At 39.9% G+C, this 15,844-nt stretch overlaps 1 protein-coding gene across 1 annotated transcript in view; it reads right to left on the reverse strand.

Moving 5' to 3' along the window:
* Positions 1-784: 784 nt before the first annotated feature.
* ell2 (elongation factor for RNA polymerase II 2) overlaps positions 785-15,844 on the reverse strand; it is a 19,193-nt gene continuing 4,133 nt past the window's right edge. Inside the window, exons 3-12 of the mRNA XM_008280521.1 lie at positions 15,435-15,559; positions 15,156-15,319; positions 11,992-12,251; positions 11,427-11,551; positions 10,393-10,465; positions 9,635-10,313; positions 6,499-6,571; positions 5,815-5,986; positions 5,042-5,086; positions 785-3,499 (exon numbers count right to left, since the gene is read on the reverse strand). Coding sequence (XP_008278743.1) covers positions 3,383-3,499; positions 5,042-5,086; positions 5,815-5,986; positions 6,499-6,571; positions 9,635-10,313; positions 10,393-10,465; positions 11,427-11,551; positions 11,992-12,251; positions 15,156-15,319; positions 15,435-15,559 — 1,833 coding nt within the window. The 3' untranslated portion in view covers positions 785-3,382. The remainder of the gene's footprint in view (positions 3,500-5,041; positions 5,087-5,814; positions 5,987-6,498; positions 6,572-9,634; positions 10,314-10,392; positions 10,466-11,426; positions 11,552-11,991; positions 12,252-15,155; positions 15,320-15,434; positions 15,560-15,844) is intronic.

Here is a 15,844-nt window from a genome sequence, read left to right on the forward strand (position 1 = left end):
GCGTCTAGTCGTCCATTTAAACCAGTCTGACCAGTTTTTAAAGCCACAGAGAGAAACTTACCGAAACCCGGAGGCGTATTGTGCACACAGCTGTCTGGTCACACTTTCTGGTGCAGAGAAAGCTTCCAGGCATATGAGAGACTCTAGGGATCACATGAATCTTTCAGTGAAACTGAGGAAGAGAAATCAGAACAGGTATCTTTTTTTTTTTAATTTTCAGATGTGGCCCGTGCAAACCTATCATTTACATTTTGGCTAAATTCCCAAGTAATTAATGTGCAGCGATCAACAAAAAGTATTTTAAACCACAATGCTTCAGGAACAGATTAAATTAACAAGCTAGTGTTGGACAAGTGGGATATTGTGCACCATGGAGGCCTAACAGACGAAGGATGGAAACTAACCTGTGTTTACTGAGAATGAAATGCTATTTATAGATGTGAATACATGTACATCAGCTGGTATCTGTGTAAAAGGACACCACCACACCTCACCACTAGAATGGGATAAATCATATAAGTATTATTTGGCACCTAACAAGTCAACATCATCTGTATTTATTTCCCTTTCAGGACATCAGTTTGAGACGCCGTTACTCCTATGCTTACTGATAACATGTGTTGATAATGTTTTTATAGAGGAGCTTGGATATCATCTGCTATTCAGTAAGAAAAGGAACGCCTAAAACATGCAACTTCACCAGCTTCAACTGAACTGAACGCCATTTTCTAATGACTGGAAAGGCAGATTATAGGAGACACAAAAGAGACAACAATCAATCATGTTCCAGGTAAAACTAAGTTTATTTTTATTGAAATGTCTTGTACATTTTCAGGTGGGCAGGATCAGATTTCACTCAAAATTCACTTGATTCGCTGTGTATTTTTTGTACAGATGGAGCATTGTTTAGCTTCCTCATTAAGACTCTTGATCAAGCCCCTTCCCTCCCGCCTCCCGCCGCACCGAGTCACAGATTATTAATCCAGGTTGCTCTGACCTAACTAAACAAAATCTCTCTGAAAAGGACAGAAATATTTGGAAGTCTGAGAGGAGGACACCCGGTGAGAGGCTACACATGGGAGGCTTTATGCAAAGCCTCGGTCAACATCAGCATGTTGGGAGTGGCCTTTTGTAACTTTAAAATGACCATTGCAACAAAAACAGGAAAAATAAACCAAAACACTGACCCTGTAGCCCCCAGCTCTGTGAACATTTATCTACTGTTGTGACACCTCCAATATACAAGTGCTGATTTTCTGTCCAAAACAACTGGAGAGACAACAAGTAAGTTAAGCCAAGTTTGTAATTACGCTAAATTGATTCTGACAGCCGACCAAAACAGCCAGTCTACTGCAGAGACTGACTCTTGGATGGAATGCCATAATCTAGATATAAGAAGAAAGAAAAAAAAAGAGCAGGACAATAATTACTTTATTGTCTACTTTGGAGGAAAAGAAAATCAGGCCAATTTTTTTTTTTTTTTACAAGACAAACTCTTACTTGTCCACACAATATTATCAATAGGACTCCCGAGAAGGGGCTGACCACTACAAAAGTGCAGTTAACACCACTGTGACCAAGTTCCTCTTCAGATCCCCAAACTTAAGGATGTTTAACTTATTGTTCAGCGGAAGAGACACATGTTCCAGTATTTATGTCTCCTCAAATTTAGCCCCAATCAGAATTTTTTTTACTCCATGGAAGCAGTACCAGAAAGGCATTTAATTTTTTTGGCAAACATTCTAACACAAGTTTGTAAACACATTTTCCCTTATTGAAATAAAGAATTTCAAAGAAGCCATTCATCCATCCATGAAACTAAATCTATATCAATGTTGAAAATAAAATTAAAACAAAATGCTACTCGGAAATCTGTTCTCCGGAACTCAAACTGAGAATACATTTGACACCGTAATACAGGTGATATTTCTGGAGGATTACAAGTTTTTGCTTCATTTCAAAAAAACAGAAACAGACTTGTTTGCCGCTGGATAAAGCTCGAGAGGTGGGCGGAGTCCTTTGTAGGGTCTAGAGAGGAAGCATTCTGGAAAATAAAGATCGTCTGTATCTCTTCAATTAGGATCAGGTACTTTTTACTCCAGCCAGGTTGATCCTGAGTGCTCTGGCTGGTTAAACACTATAGCAGCTTTTTTTTGTTTGTTTTTCATATTTGCCACGTTTCTGTTTTTCTCTCACCACTCACTCCACGTGATGCATACGAACACACACACACACACACACGCACGCACTTGTTTGTAACACTCCTTCCAGACTTCACATCCCTTCCTTCCTCCACCGATCTGACATGTGCTCTGACACGCACACAATCACTCGCACACAAACGCACACCTGTTTCCAGGCAGTTGTAGTTCCTTTGTGTAGCCTTCGGGCCCCCCAGCAGGTCGGCCCGACTCAGACATTTCCGAATGTAAACACCATAAGGCACCCATGATGCACCGTGAACGTAGAACATCGTTTGGTGCAGGGAATACTGCCCCCTACTGATAGAGGATCATACTCCTTTAGTTACCCCCAACCTCACCACCCCGTGTGGTCATTACAACTAAATTAACAACCCATGCACACATACTGTTGTTTCTCCATCAGCTCAAGTGATTTCTCTTCCCTGTCTCATTTCCTCCCCCTTCGGCCTCAAACTCAGCATCTGAGCAATTTGTTGAAGCAAGGTCATCCAGTACAGTTTTGTTTGAAGAGACAGGAAATGAGGCAGGAAAGATCTCTTCACCAGATGAGATGACATATGAATCATGCGTGCAAAATGGCTTCACAAAGTCAAAACACATAAGGCCCGCGGTAATTATTTTTTTTTGCATTGTTTTCAAGAAAAATTAAACAATATATCATCTGCTGACTCTGGTTTTTGCACTACGAGTCTCAAAATAAATAGATCTCCCTCTTTTTTTCTTCTTTTTTGTTTTTACTTAAATACATGTAAATATTTTCTCTGATGCTCAAAAATACTTATTTGTCTGAAGAGAAAGTCCTTCAAAAGTTAGAAGAGTTGAAGTTTTTTTCCACAAACCCTTCACACATGCAGGCAACCCCTTCCCACTAGTCCAGTGGTATCAAATTCCACAGGAGCTAATTAAGAAAAAAAATATTGAGAAAGCAAAAAGGATTTGGGGAGGGGGGGAAAGGTAAAGTGAAAGGGAGATTTTCAAGGTTGCAGGCAACAATGAAGCCTGGAATCAAAAATCAGAAAAGAAGGAAGGAATGAAGAAGGACGATAGGAGAAAGAAAAGGGTAGGAAAAGAAGGAGGATGGGTTGGGTGAGGGTGTTAATAAATAAGAGCCAGTTGGACACCCCCTCCTGATTTGACACTCCATTCTCAATACTGAGCAGTGAAGATGTGCTGTGCTCTCAGCACCAAGCCTGGGCTCTACGCTGGTCAAAATCAGCTATTAGCCGCTTGATGTGGGCCAACTTGTTGTGCAGATACTCGCAGCGCAGTTTCTCCTCATGGTAGTTGGGGCTGTGCTGTAGGAAAAAAACAAAACATCCACATTATTGGACTACAGACGTCAGTTCTACTGGCATCATTTCTCAAGTTTGGGTACTGCTATGCGAATTACATATTTTTCAGGCTTTTTAAATAAAAAGAAGGAAATTCGACCCCTGTAGCAAACAGATACATGAACCTGCTAATGTTAATCATGAATGTAATTGGGGCATGTGCTCTTCTTTCCAGCTCACTTCAAGTTCTGAGGCATTTTAGGCTGTTCAGACTGTGCAGCATGTTTATGATCCGTGCGCAGTTTCAGTGTTCACAGTGGAGTTTGAAGTTTGCTTTGAGTCATTCTCTTGTTGCTGAAACCAGCCTCTTCTCAGTTTCACATTCAGAATTTGCAGGTTTTCAGTGGAATTCATTCAGTCCTCTAATCTGTGCAATATTTACTGTGCTACTGGCTGCCACACAAAACAAAATACTTCTCCCCTTTGCTTAACCGTTGGCAAGGTTCTGTTTTTCATCAAATACAAATTTTTTTCCCCTCCAAACACACTTTTGGTGTTTGTGGCAAAGAACTCGATTTTAAGTTCACGATCCACAGCGTCTTCACAGGATTCAGATGTTGCTTTGCATACTTCAGAGATGGACTTTTGTAATGAGGTGGCAGGTAAGGTTTTCTTCTCATACCTCTACATATAGATCCTGTTTATGCTTCAATGCCACACCGTTAGACAGTGCACACACACTCCCATGTCTGCTAACATTTCCTGACGCTCCTTTACAGCTGGAGGATTATCTAAAAGTTTTATTAGCTTCCTTTTGTGATTTCCACAGTTCCCCTCTGCTGTCATTACATAATGGAATTGTGAACAGTGGTATCTACAAGTTTAAAGTGCTTTAATATGTTTTTATAGCCTCCTTCAGTTTTATATGCATCATTTAGCTTTATCTTGGATCCTGAATCAGTAGCTTAAAGGAGCTTAGCATTGTTGAATATTACCACAAGGTTTGGAGAATCTAAAAATTTATCAGGCTTTGCATTGACATCAGTTGGCAATGAGCTTCCTTATAAGCCCTAAAGATTCAGTTAAGTTCTGAGATTTTACAAGTAGCACAAGCCACAACTGTGTTTTCTATTTAAGTTCATTAAATAAAAAGTACAACTGCATTAACATTTAAAGACAGACACATTTTCACTAACTGTTTAGTGTCTGTTATTAACGTCTTTTCACTTTAATTAGGAGAAGGGGTCCCAAACTTCTCCGTACCCCTCCACCTCCCCTGTCCCTTTCTCTATGTGAATACATGCATGGTGTGCACTTCTCGGTCTTTCTTTGTAAAGACCAATTTGACATGGAGATATTTGAAATGAGGACGTCTTAATTTCTGATACACCTTCCAAGGGCTGTTTAAGGGCTGAGACTTAGCTTTAGGGTTCAAATTACAAATAGGTTTGGGTCGGGTTTGGTGTTTGATGGCATGTAGTTGTGATGGTTAGACTGAAAGGGTCCACAAAGACAGATGTACATCTATTGATATAAATATAAAACAATGAATATGAAGCTACTCACTTGTTTCACCTTTTTGTACTCTTTCAAGACTTCTTCTTGCACCTTCTGTAAAAAACAAACAAACAAACTGTCACTTAAGTGAAATGTATATATTTTGTTAATACTGCAAGCAACATATTCTGTCATCACTAACGTACTGTAAAGAAAGGTGTTGAGCTATTTATAATTAGGGTATTAAGTGAACGAAAAATGTAGGATCAATGTGTTTTGGTACAAAAGCAGCACCCTGAACATAAGCACAGAATTTCACAGAAGGAATTTATTTCTAAACTAATTTGCGCTGCCTGGTGGTTGCAGATCTCACTGGATTGAGGAACAGATGTGGAAGGTTGACAACGCTATAAATTTTTGTTGATTATAGGCAAGCACTTCCAGCAGTCCTGCCTTCTGTGTGGCACCACAATGGGACGGCAGAGTACTAACAGGCAGTTCTGAATGGTCTGAAGCCATCACGTTACACTCTGTAGCAGCCAACGAGGCTGACAAAAATGAAAGGCTCACATAAAAAAGCTGCAAAGCATAATTTCTACATGTGCTATTGTCATTTACATATCAGTAATGTGGAAAAAGACCAGAACACATGTACAGAGACTAAATTAGAAGATCAGTTTCATCATTATACAATCCTCTAACAGCTATCATTTGCAGCTCACACAATGACCTTCACTGAGAGTTAACTTTGTTAAAGGTGTTCGACTAAGACCATACAGCAGGCTGCTTTAGAGAAGGGACTGCATTTTACTGTACAGGTAAGCAAAGTGTTTCAATGTGACCTGGTATTCTTTGGTGCCAGGGACCAGCTTCCGACACTGGGTGTCCAGCTGGGTGAAACGGCGGGTGATGTTCTCTACACGAGCGTGCAACAGGCGGTATTCATCATACTCTGCATTGAAGTCATCTTTGTAGCTTTGTCGCTGATCAGTGGACACCAACGCTGTGTACTTCCTGTTAACACAGAGGAAAATTCAACCCAAAGATTCCCTTGAGAGTCATGAAACACATAAAATTACCATTTCAGACAAATACTGTTGTTACATACGAGACTAAAGCTAGAATTTCTCTTCAACAAACCCTTCGTGAACAAACTTTTTGAATACACCTCTCCAAAGGTTCATGATATTTAAAGACACATGGGAAGCCTATCATCTGTTCAGGCTCTCTTCATCAGATGTGCCAAAGATAACATGCTCCCTGAACTCATTACCAATGATGTGGAAAGTACAAAACAATCCTCGTACAGCAATAATTGACGATTACTAGAAAGCACAGATGAAACACATCTGTGTTTACGACTGCATTTCATGCGTCCTAATTCTTTTGCTTACTCTAATTTGCTTGTGTTTATTCACAACATCCCTTTTTAATGGTGTCAAAATCTGTGTTGTCACTGATGTTAAGGAAAAAATTAGATATGACAGTTATAGAGGGACACGCTCTAGGAATATGGGAATACTCACGCCACATAGTCAGGCATCTCAATTTTGGATGAGAATTCAGTAGCCTGCACAGGCTTCTCTTTGTCTGAAGACTCTGAGGAGAAAGAGCAAAGAGAGAGAATGTAAATACTGCACTAATGATCCATAATACATTTAGTTAAAACTCATCCATAATACATTTAGTTAAAATTCCTGCAAGGCCCACCTTTACATTTGAAGTAATAAAAATACACAAATCTGAAAAAGCTCTTTTAAATCAATGTCGGAGTATTCGTGGTCTTTGTATGCATTTATGAATTCAACACACACACACAAAGAAAACAAACAGCATACTTTTATACATTTTGGTCACTGAACACATTTAAACTTTTAAATAAGAGCAGCAAGTATAATGTTGCAATGAATACAGTGAGTTACACAGTGAAGGCAGTGAGTCTCACTTTACATTTTGAAACTATTTGAGGGAGTACATTTTAAAAAATGTGAACAAATTAAAAAAAGAAAAGAAAAAGAGAGACTCACGCTGCCACCCACACAGTAACTTACTGTATTCATGGCAACACTATACTTTTTGTTTCTTGTAGATGTTTATATGTTCACACAAGAGAAGACTCTTCTAGCTTTTAGTCATTACATTTAATCAAGTAGCCCCATCACCTCTCTGCAGCACGTGTTGGCATGTTCAAGTCAACAAGTTTCAGGTCAAACAAATCAGACAATCGCACAATTTCAAAATTAATTCAGTACGTGGCCTGTTTTTTTTTTTTTTTTTCATTTCCTCTTTTTAATTTGATCATAAATTTCAAAGTACGAAAACAAGTTTTTGTTTTGTATTCAGAAAAGAATGGTAAAAGAAATTGCTTTTGAAATTAGTCTATTAACTATGAAAATAAGAGTGGTGCATAGATTGATTTATTTATCTTTTTATGTTTATTAGCTTTGACACTCAGGTGAGTTTTGTTCTTCTAAAGAAATTCTGGTACATTCGACAGTGCAGTTAAAAATACAGCTGCCAGTCTTTGACAATGAAGAGTGTGTTTTTTTTTTTTTTTTAGTAAAACTCAATCAACCATCAGTACAGATGTACTCAAATCCATCAAAACAGCAGGCTCTGCAAAAATGGCAGCATAAAATGTAAAACTAGAAAGCCATACAGGCTATGACGGAGCAGTTTCTCCAAACAATATTTACAATATCAAGTCAGCTGTACTAAAGACCAAAGACTGAAGAGGTCAGATCAATGCCTCGACATGTTCAAGCAAATAACAGTGTACTAGTGTAATTAAAGATCAAACTGTATGAAGGTGAAGGGGCTGTAAGGTTCAGCACTGAGATAAACACTGAAACAGTATGAGGAAAATCCAAAGTCTGAAAGATAAACTGGTTGGAAACTTTGATAGAAAAGGCATGCAAGTCACAAGATCTGCCAGTGCTGCCTGAATTAGTCACACTTTTATACACATCATAAATCATATAAGGAAAGTTCTAAAGGTTGTAAACCAATTGGATGTATATGTATTTTGCATTGTCATCGTTTTCAGTTGTCTTGTATTACATAAAGACTGTTTCACTAAATATCTGATGCACTTTGTATTTATTATGCACTGAGAGATTATCGTCTGATTTAGTTATATATATATATTTTGTTGTAAATCAGCAATGACAACAAAGAAATTCTATTCTGTGTCTCTACTGCTCTCAAATCTCAATAGGATTAAACACGCATGAGGCAGCTAACCAACAGTACAGGGGGTTTTCATTTGACATTATCAGGTAGATAAGGTACAGATAACCAGATACTGTTTTTGAAAGGAAATATGAAGCAAGTCCCCTGGTTTGATTGTTCCATAAAATAAATGAGGAAGGCAGCACTGTCATAAGACTTTATTGTTCAGCATTGAAGCTGTTGTAGTCAGTGTTTGATCAGTAAGAGGCAGAAGGACTCCAAATCAAACCGACAGACCCTGACATACCATGGCCATTTTATCTATTTTTACACCTGTATTTTTTCTGGCTATATGTTCAGCAAACATTCCCCTATTTAAGCAGGGGTTCCTAATCTAGTATGAGTTACTATGAAGTAAAATCCTGTGATGCCCTGCAGATTATTAGTGTCACTTAAAACCTGGTTGTGGCGCTGCTGTTTGTCTGTGTGCTTCGTTCTTCTTCTCACACACAGCAGAAAGATTGAAATTAACTTGAGGTTTTACATGTGTCAGCAATGATTCTTGTTATCCAAACGTGCAATAAAACTAGCCAGTAATGGAGAGTGAACGGGCAATTAAACAAGCAGAGCATAAAGAAATACATCTAGGAATCCGTATGCTTTTACACACCCATATGGTGCCCATTAAATTTTACCTGAACAAGCTAATTATCGGCGTGTATGAAAATGTGAAAATGAGTACACTGAGGCTGAGACTGAACATCCCCTTATCCTCTCCACCAATCCAAAGTTTGCTCATATCAGCAGAGGAAGGAGGACGGTGGAGAGGGTGAAGATAGCAATGCTAGCCAGTGTAGTGTAAAAGACTTTTTCAAATTACATTTTAAATTGCCGACTGTAGCCCTCCTAAACTCTGTCTTTACAGGCTTTGTCATGCTCAAAATGAGGACAGCACAAGTGAATCAAAATTTTGTTAAAGATGTCTCAGTTCCATTAGTTGTCTCTGTACGGGTCAGTGAGGCAGCACACACAGCACCAGAACCCTGGAATTAGCTCACCTAAATAGAATGAATTTATCTGTAATATTATAAATTCCACCCAGCGTCTCCGCTATGAATGAGGTCCATACTAAGTCTCTGACAACGTAGCAGCTTAATGGAATTCGTTTCATTATTTAACCCTGGGTTTTTTCCTACTGTGACATGACAAATATCTGAAAAGGGAGAACTAACCTTTTTTTACTTTCATTATTAATTGAGCTTTTTGTGTTTGTCCCCACTAGCACAGAACCAGCTGCCTGTTGCTGCTGGAAACTTGTGGGCTCCTAAATTAAATCAATTTAATACACAGGGCTGAAATGCTCGCTGTTAATGGGTTTGACACCATGAACAACACTTCTGCCACTGCATGTAGTTCATTCAACTGGCATGGTCATTTAAGATTCAGACATTTGGCACGGCAACGTAGAGAATAATCAAGACGGACACACACCTTGATCTTTGTGAGAACTTTTGCCGATAACTTCTCTGCGTTCTTCTTCAGCACTGCGCCGCTTTTTGGCTCGACGGCTCTCCTCAGCCGGCTCTGCTACACTCTGAGGTATACTGCTGCCTCTTTCTGTTCGTTTCCCTTTCTCCCTCTCTCGATCCTTGTCTTTGTGCTTCTTGGATTTCTTTTTAAACTTCTTATTGGTACTGCTGGACAAGGGAGGGCTGGTGATGACAGTAGAGGTAACTGTGAGTGAGGTGCAAGGAGGAGTAGGGCTGGGGGAGGCAGCTGGTCTGGGGACAGGGTGTCGATAGCGGTCCTGCAGGGTCCTATCGGTGGAAAAGGGACTGGGTGAAGGGTCTCTGCAGGAGGAACTCTGGTCCATGGGCAGGTCCTGGGTGCCACAGCCCTCCGGGGTGCTGGGTGAGTTGGAGTTGGAGGCTGGGCTGGGCTGCTGGTGAGAGGGTGCAGGGGGGTGGGATGAGATGGGGAGATGGGTGGGAGGGCCCGAGGTGGCATTAGAGGGTAGGGACCAGCGTTTGGAGCTGGGGCTGCCCTCGTCCTCTCGGCGGTCAGAGGAAGAGGAGGATGAAGATGCGACTGGCCCTCGATTGCTGAGGTGGGAGATGCGTGCTTTCTTGGGAGCCAAAGGATCGATGAAGTCAAAGTCTGGCTGGCGCTTCTGCAAGAAAACAACCAGAATTTAGCCAAAAAGAGCGACCACCATGACTATGTGCGTTTGTGTGTGTTTGTTCAGCTACCTGGGGGGATGTGGGGACACTGTCTTTGGGAGAACTGCTTGTTGAAACTGTCTCGGTAGGAAGACCTAATTTGCTATTTAAGAAAAAAAAAAAGAGGAAAGAGTGGTGTCAGTGGGAACCGCTGTAAGAGTCTAGAAAGAGCATATTATGGGTGAGCAGTGAAATCTAACTACACAAAGACCTGCTGCAGATACCATACTTTTAGTAAAGCAACTGTTTACAATTCCAAAGTGCTCACATACATAAGAAGTTATTATTTTCACAATCATCTACATTTTCCATCTGGCGGACAGTAGCTGCCACTTGACATGTGCCAACAAGGCAAATACTGCAAGCTGGCAAACGTGTACTTAAAAATTCAACAGTAATTAAAAAACAATGCGTTTCCCAAATGTTTTATTAGGTAGGAAGTGCATTTAAGACTGGTTGAGAGTTGTGTCAAACTATAAAGTTGTGTCTATCGTTTTTTGTCGCACTGTTTCACAGCCAGAAGGAGGGAATGTAAAAATAAAACCTATTGGGTTACAACATGAGCTTTTTAGAATTTACACATCCCTCCTGTACGATTATCAATGTCAGTTACAATGTGCTCCAAGCGTGGCAGGTTTTCAATGCACAAGAATAAAAAAATATCTCAAAACATTTGATCAATTGTTAAAACCAGTCCTGCAGCAAACTCCACTATTTCACTGTCTCTTCAGTATGTTCAGCAGTAAACTCAGTAAAAATTGTGTTCTCACTGACTATACGGTGGTTTTGTGAACAAAAGCTAAGTGCCTATACATAACTGCAGTTACACACTAAAACATACATATCCTTTACTGTTCCAGTATGCCTTTAAGCTCTGAGTGCAACTAAAAAAAATCTAATTCAGGACTTCTGATGGCCACTTTGTAGAAACATGTACCTCAAAACTGCTGAGGGTCTTTGCTCTGTGTTCTGCCCCTGCATTTCCTACTGACAATATCATTTTTTTTGCAAAATTACACGAAAAGATAATTTTAAAAAAACAAACTAATAAGTGGTTTCTGTACCGAGACAGGATCCGGTCAACCTGCGACTTCTCATCCTCAGAGTAGCCAGGCCAGTCCCGTTGGACATCACGGTATATAAATTCCTTCAGTGAGTATGTGTTGTCTTTGGGATTCAAGTTTGCCACCTGTTTTGCATTGAGACATACACACCAAGTTTCAAAATTAAACTATTACAGCACTAAAACTATACAAAACGTACAGAAACTTCACATTTCCTGTGTTGGCCAAACATCTGTGGATGCAAATACAGTTTGACAATTACATGAAACTTATGAATGAGACCTTCATACAACTAAAGGGAATTCCTGATTTTCATGCCTCAGTCTTCTGCTGAATAAAATTAGATCATCAATCATCAAATTAGATACTTAAAGGCGACTTCTTGTCATTTGTCAAATATCTAAAGATCAACTTTTACAAAATTGAAAGTTGTCACTAGGTAGTTTTTTCTTTTCTGAATAGCAGCGTATGTGCCCAGTGTCCCTTTAATTTGCCCTGTTCATATTCAAAAATCACATTATGGTGTTCAAGAAAAAAAAAGTTGCAAAAGAAATCCATGCAGTACCTGTTGCAGGGTGGTCCCCAATGAGTTTCGGTCCTTCTGATTGATACCATCCCGCTGCAAACGGGCAAGCACTTCCAACTTCTTGTAGGACCTCAGCGCCAGCAGGTGGATGATACGGTCCCGAAACGGCCGCTGGGATACGGGGTTATTGGAAAGGCACTTGCGAATAGTGTTGGCTGGGTTGATGGGTGTGGAGCGTTTGCGCTCTGGGACCACCTCTGGGTTTGACAGTGCAGGCTTACGAATATGCACTTGTTTTCCTAGAAACAGAGGGTAAAGACGTTACACCGCTTCTCCGCTGACAGGTTCCCCATCATAAATCATCCTGTCATTCTGACAGATAACTGCAGGAACTCTTCTGCTTATTATCATCGACCCACTTATTAAAGTCTATCTCAGTTGTACCTACATACATTACTGCCCATCCTCAACAATAACAACGGGAGTTTAAGGATATGTGGAGTCATATGCCACCCATCAATTTTATGGTACCAACCTCAAAAAAAAAAAAAAAGATAAATATGGCCACAAACATGCATGCTTGAAAAAAAAGCTTTCAGCATTTTTAACAGGAGAGTAAATGAGGCAGAACAAAGGAGCTCAAATGAAGCATACCAGGAACATCTGATTGACTGAGGAAGTTAAAATGGTAAAGGTAACACGAATTTCAGTGGAACCTTTGAAGCTGTATCTAAAGGTTACAGGAGGCATAGTTAGGAGTGGTTCCTCATATCTCATTTTACACATTCCAGACAGAAACTACCTGCTTTTATTGTGGCTGTTTTGTTTTGCTTTATTAGAGTTGAAGCAAGGCAGTCACAAGATGGAAGCCACCACTAAACTACATTGTACACTGATCTGTAGTTCTCTAACTAACTCAGAGTAGTTTGGAAAACTGCTCGAAAATGTTGAGGTGATTAAGATCCAAGACACTGTTCAGTATTGCTGAGCAATGTGCTTAACCAGGGAGCTTGCACTTTCCCTTATACCTCTTCATGGCCATTATGAAATTCTAAAGCTCTTTAAGAGATTAAGGTTAAAGAAAGGAAGAGAAAACTCCCCTCCTCCCTTCTTGTCAAAAAGCAGACTAGAAGCAATGTCAGCTCACACACTTTGCGTAACAGGCCAATGACAGATTGCAGCAGGTGAAAGCTTTTGCTATTTACTTCTTCAAAAATAATTCTGTACAGACCAAGAGTATAGTAATTTGCAATGTCAAATACCACTGCATTTGTAATGGCATGTATTGTATTGTTAATTGAAAAAAAAATAAAAAAATACTGACTACAAAAAATGATACTGATAAAAATACAAGTAACAGAACTAAAAAGAACACCTGTGAAAAAAAGAAACTAAAGGCCCCTTTTGCATTAGTAACTATGGTGCTCACTCCAAACCAGGTGCTGCGAGCTCCTGACCCACCCCTTTTCTCAGTAGTTCCTCTCGTTTCCCAGTTTCTATCTGGGCCAGTTTAGGCAAATCTATTCCCTGGGCCCAGAAAAACAGGCTTGAGGAGGTTTTAATTCACAAAGACAACATCTACATTAAGCCGTCTAAATCTGAAAATGCTGCTTTTGTGCAAAAATCATTTGCCCTAACATTTCCAGGTGGTTTGGTAGAGACCTCAACATTAAGAATGACTAAACCTCTTCTTCTTTGCCCTATTTATCAAAAAAGCAACATTAAAAATGCGTCACAATTTAAACCAAGAACTTAGTGGACTGAATCCTTATTTTATGGCTGGGACCTTGTCCAACAATATCAACATAAATACAAACTAACTGCTGTGTATCAATGGTTACACTGGTGTTTAAAATGTACAGAAAGTTGACTTCTTAGCTTTGCTGCCACTAACTCCCGGTCTGTGACTGCAGCTGGTTTCACTGCCAGTGTCAGCCTGTTAGACCTCCATTCAGCGTTCCCCAGCTGTCTGCAGTCACCTCTATTGTGTTTTAATGCAAGCAAACTCATGATATAGTCGCTCTCACTTCTGTTGTCAGACAACTGAACAAGTATGAAATGACTTAATTATGGGCTCATAATTGCTGCACATTAACAAGCAGTCAATCTAGAGGTACTGCACTGTGAATTTAAAATTCATATTTAATAACTCCAATATTCTCTGATTTAAGTGAGCAGGGTATTGAGAAAGCACTGTTGCACATTTAAAGGCAACTAAAGGTAGTTCCTGAAACACCAAGGCAGCATTTTCAGATTTAGATGCTGTGGTGATCATTTAGAAAAAGTTCCCTTTTGGGGGAAAAATAATACTGTTTAATTCTGGATAAACGACGAACATGGGGAGAAAAACATCCATTTCCTACTTTATGTAGCCTAATGTGGGAATTTGCTGAGTTTTGTGGATCAAGTGAGCCAAATGGTATGTTCATTTCTTCCCAATTTATGATATTGGAGCTTTACTGTATTACCTTCTTTTGACACTAATACAGCAGGATAAAAAAAATCATTCAGCCTTCGCTTCAGCGGTGTGTCTGAGCTCATCTTTCCTGTCCTGACCTGTGTCTGGAGTTGGTGATAAGTTTACGTCTTTGAGCCTGTATTTGTTTTGTAACTGGAACGTTACAGCATTAGTTTGTTCTGTTGGACATGCTTTGCCCTACTTTGCCCTAAGTTGGATAAGACACAAGAGTGAGAGTAGAGAAAGGGATGAGCTAAATTACATTACCAAAGACTATTATACCGGGTGTGGCACTGGAAGGAAATTTGTCGACATGCGTTTATGTTCATCAGGTGTTGGGAAACCATGAAAAGCCAGTTTTAAATTGTTGTGAAAGATAAGCGTTTACTACAATCAACACTGAAAATAATATGTATAATATGATACCTCAACTTTTTTATTTTTTAATTTTGCCAAACTGTAGGTAAATAGAACAGAAATAACTTCATCTGTGGCTTTTTGCCCTTATAGGTCACACTCCTAATCTGGAAAAAACTGAGACGGCAAAATGGCTTAGTCAGTCGCAATAATGGCTTTGAATAGAGCTAGGCTTGTCAGCTTTCACCTATTCAGGCTCTCCAAAAAGGCAGAGTTTGAAAAGAGAAGGGAGGTGTTGATAGGATGTAAAGCCGTGGTGATGGTGTGTCCAACCTGCCATCTGGCTGCGACGGTTGCAGATAAGCACGACTGCTATGACGGTCTTTACCTCTGTACTGACCACCAGGCTTGATGACTTTGGTCCCACGTTCACGTGTATCCTCCACGGCCTGGGTCATACGTTCCCGAGTCACCTGGTAGGAGTCATTGGTGGCACACACTGTGACCTTGTCCTGTACGGCTGCCAACAATGCCAGGTGTGAGGCCCCTGAGCTGGAGACAAAGAGGGAGTATATGAGAGAGAAATGTGAGGCAGAGGGGGATTACCTTCCAGCAAAGTGTGGTAAGACAGTAACAGTTGATTCAGCTGACCAGTGATTACCATTACCTCGACACATACTGATGGATGCACTCAAAGCTTCCCTGAGGATTGTCCTTGCCCACATTAGACAGGTAGAAATCAAAACTATGGAAGGTTTCTGAGGAGGAGTCAGTCTTGGGAATTTTAACACGCTGTAAAATAATTCACACAAAAATAAAGCGTAACACAATTTATACAAGCTATTTACATCTGAGTTTGATATGAACAACATGAATGCTAGCATCAGACAGAGAGGTCATGACAAGAAAAAGAGTTTTCGGACTTCTAAAAATCGCCTCCAATATATCACTAACTTTTTTTTTTAAAAGCCATATATATCTTATAACCATATATCGATATGGTTGAAGACAGGAATTCTCCTGACAAGTAAAAACACTAAAATTGTTATTTTTATTGAATTACACAGCATACTGTAA

Source organism: Stegastes partitus, unplaced genomic scaffold, assembly GCF_000690725.1.
Source record: "Stegastes partitus isolate 25-593 unplaced genomic scaffold, Stegastes_partitus-1.0.2 Scaffold197, whole genome shotgun sequence".
Lineage (NCBI taxonomy): Eukaryota > Metazoa > Chordata > Actinopteri > Pomacentridae > Stegastes > Stegastes partitus.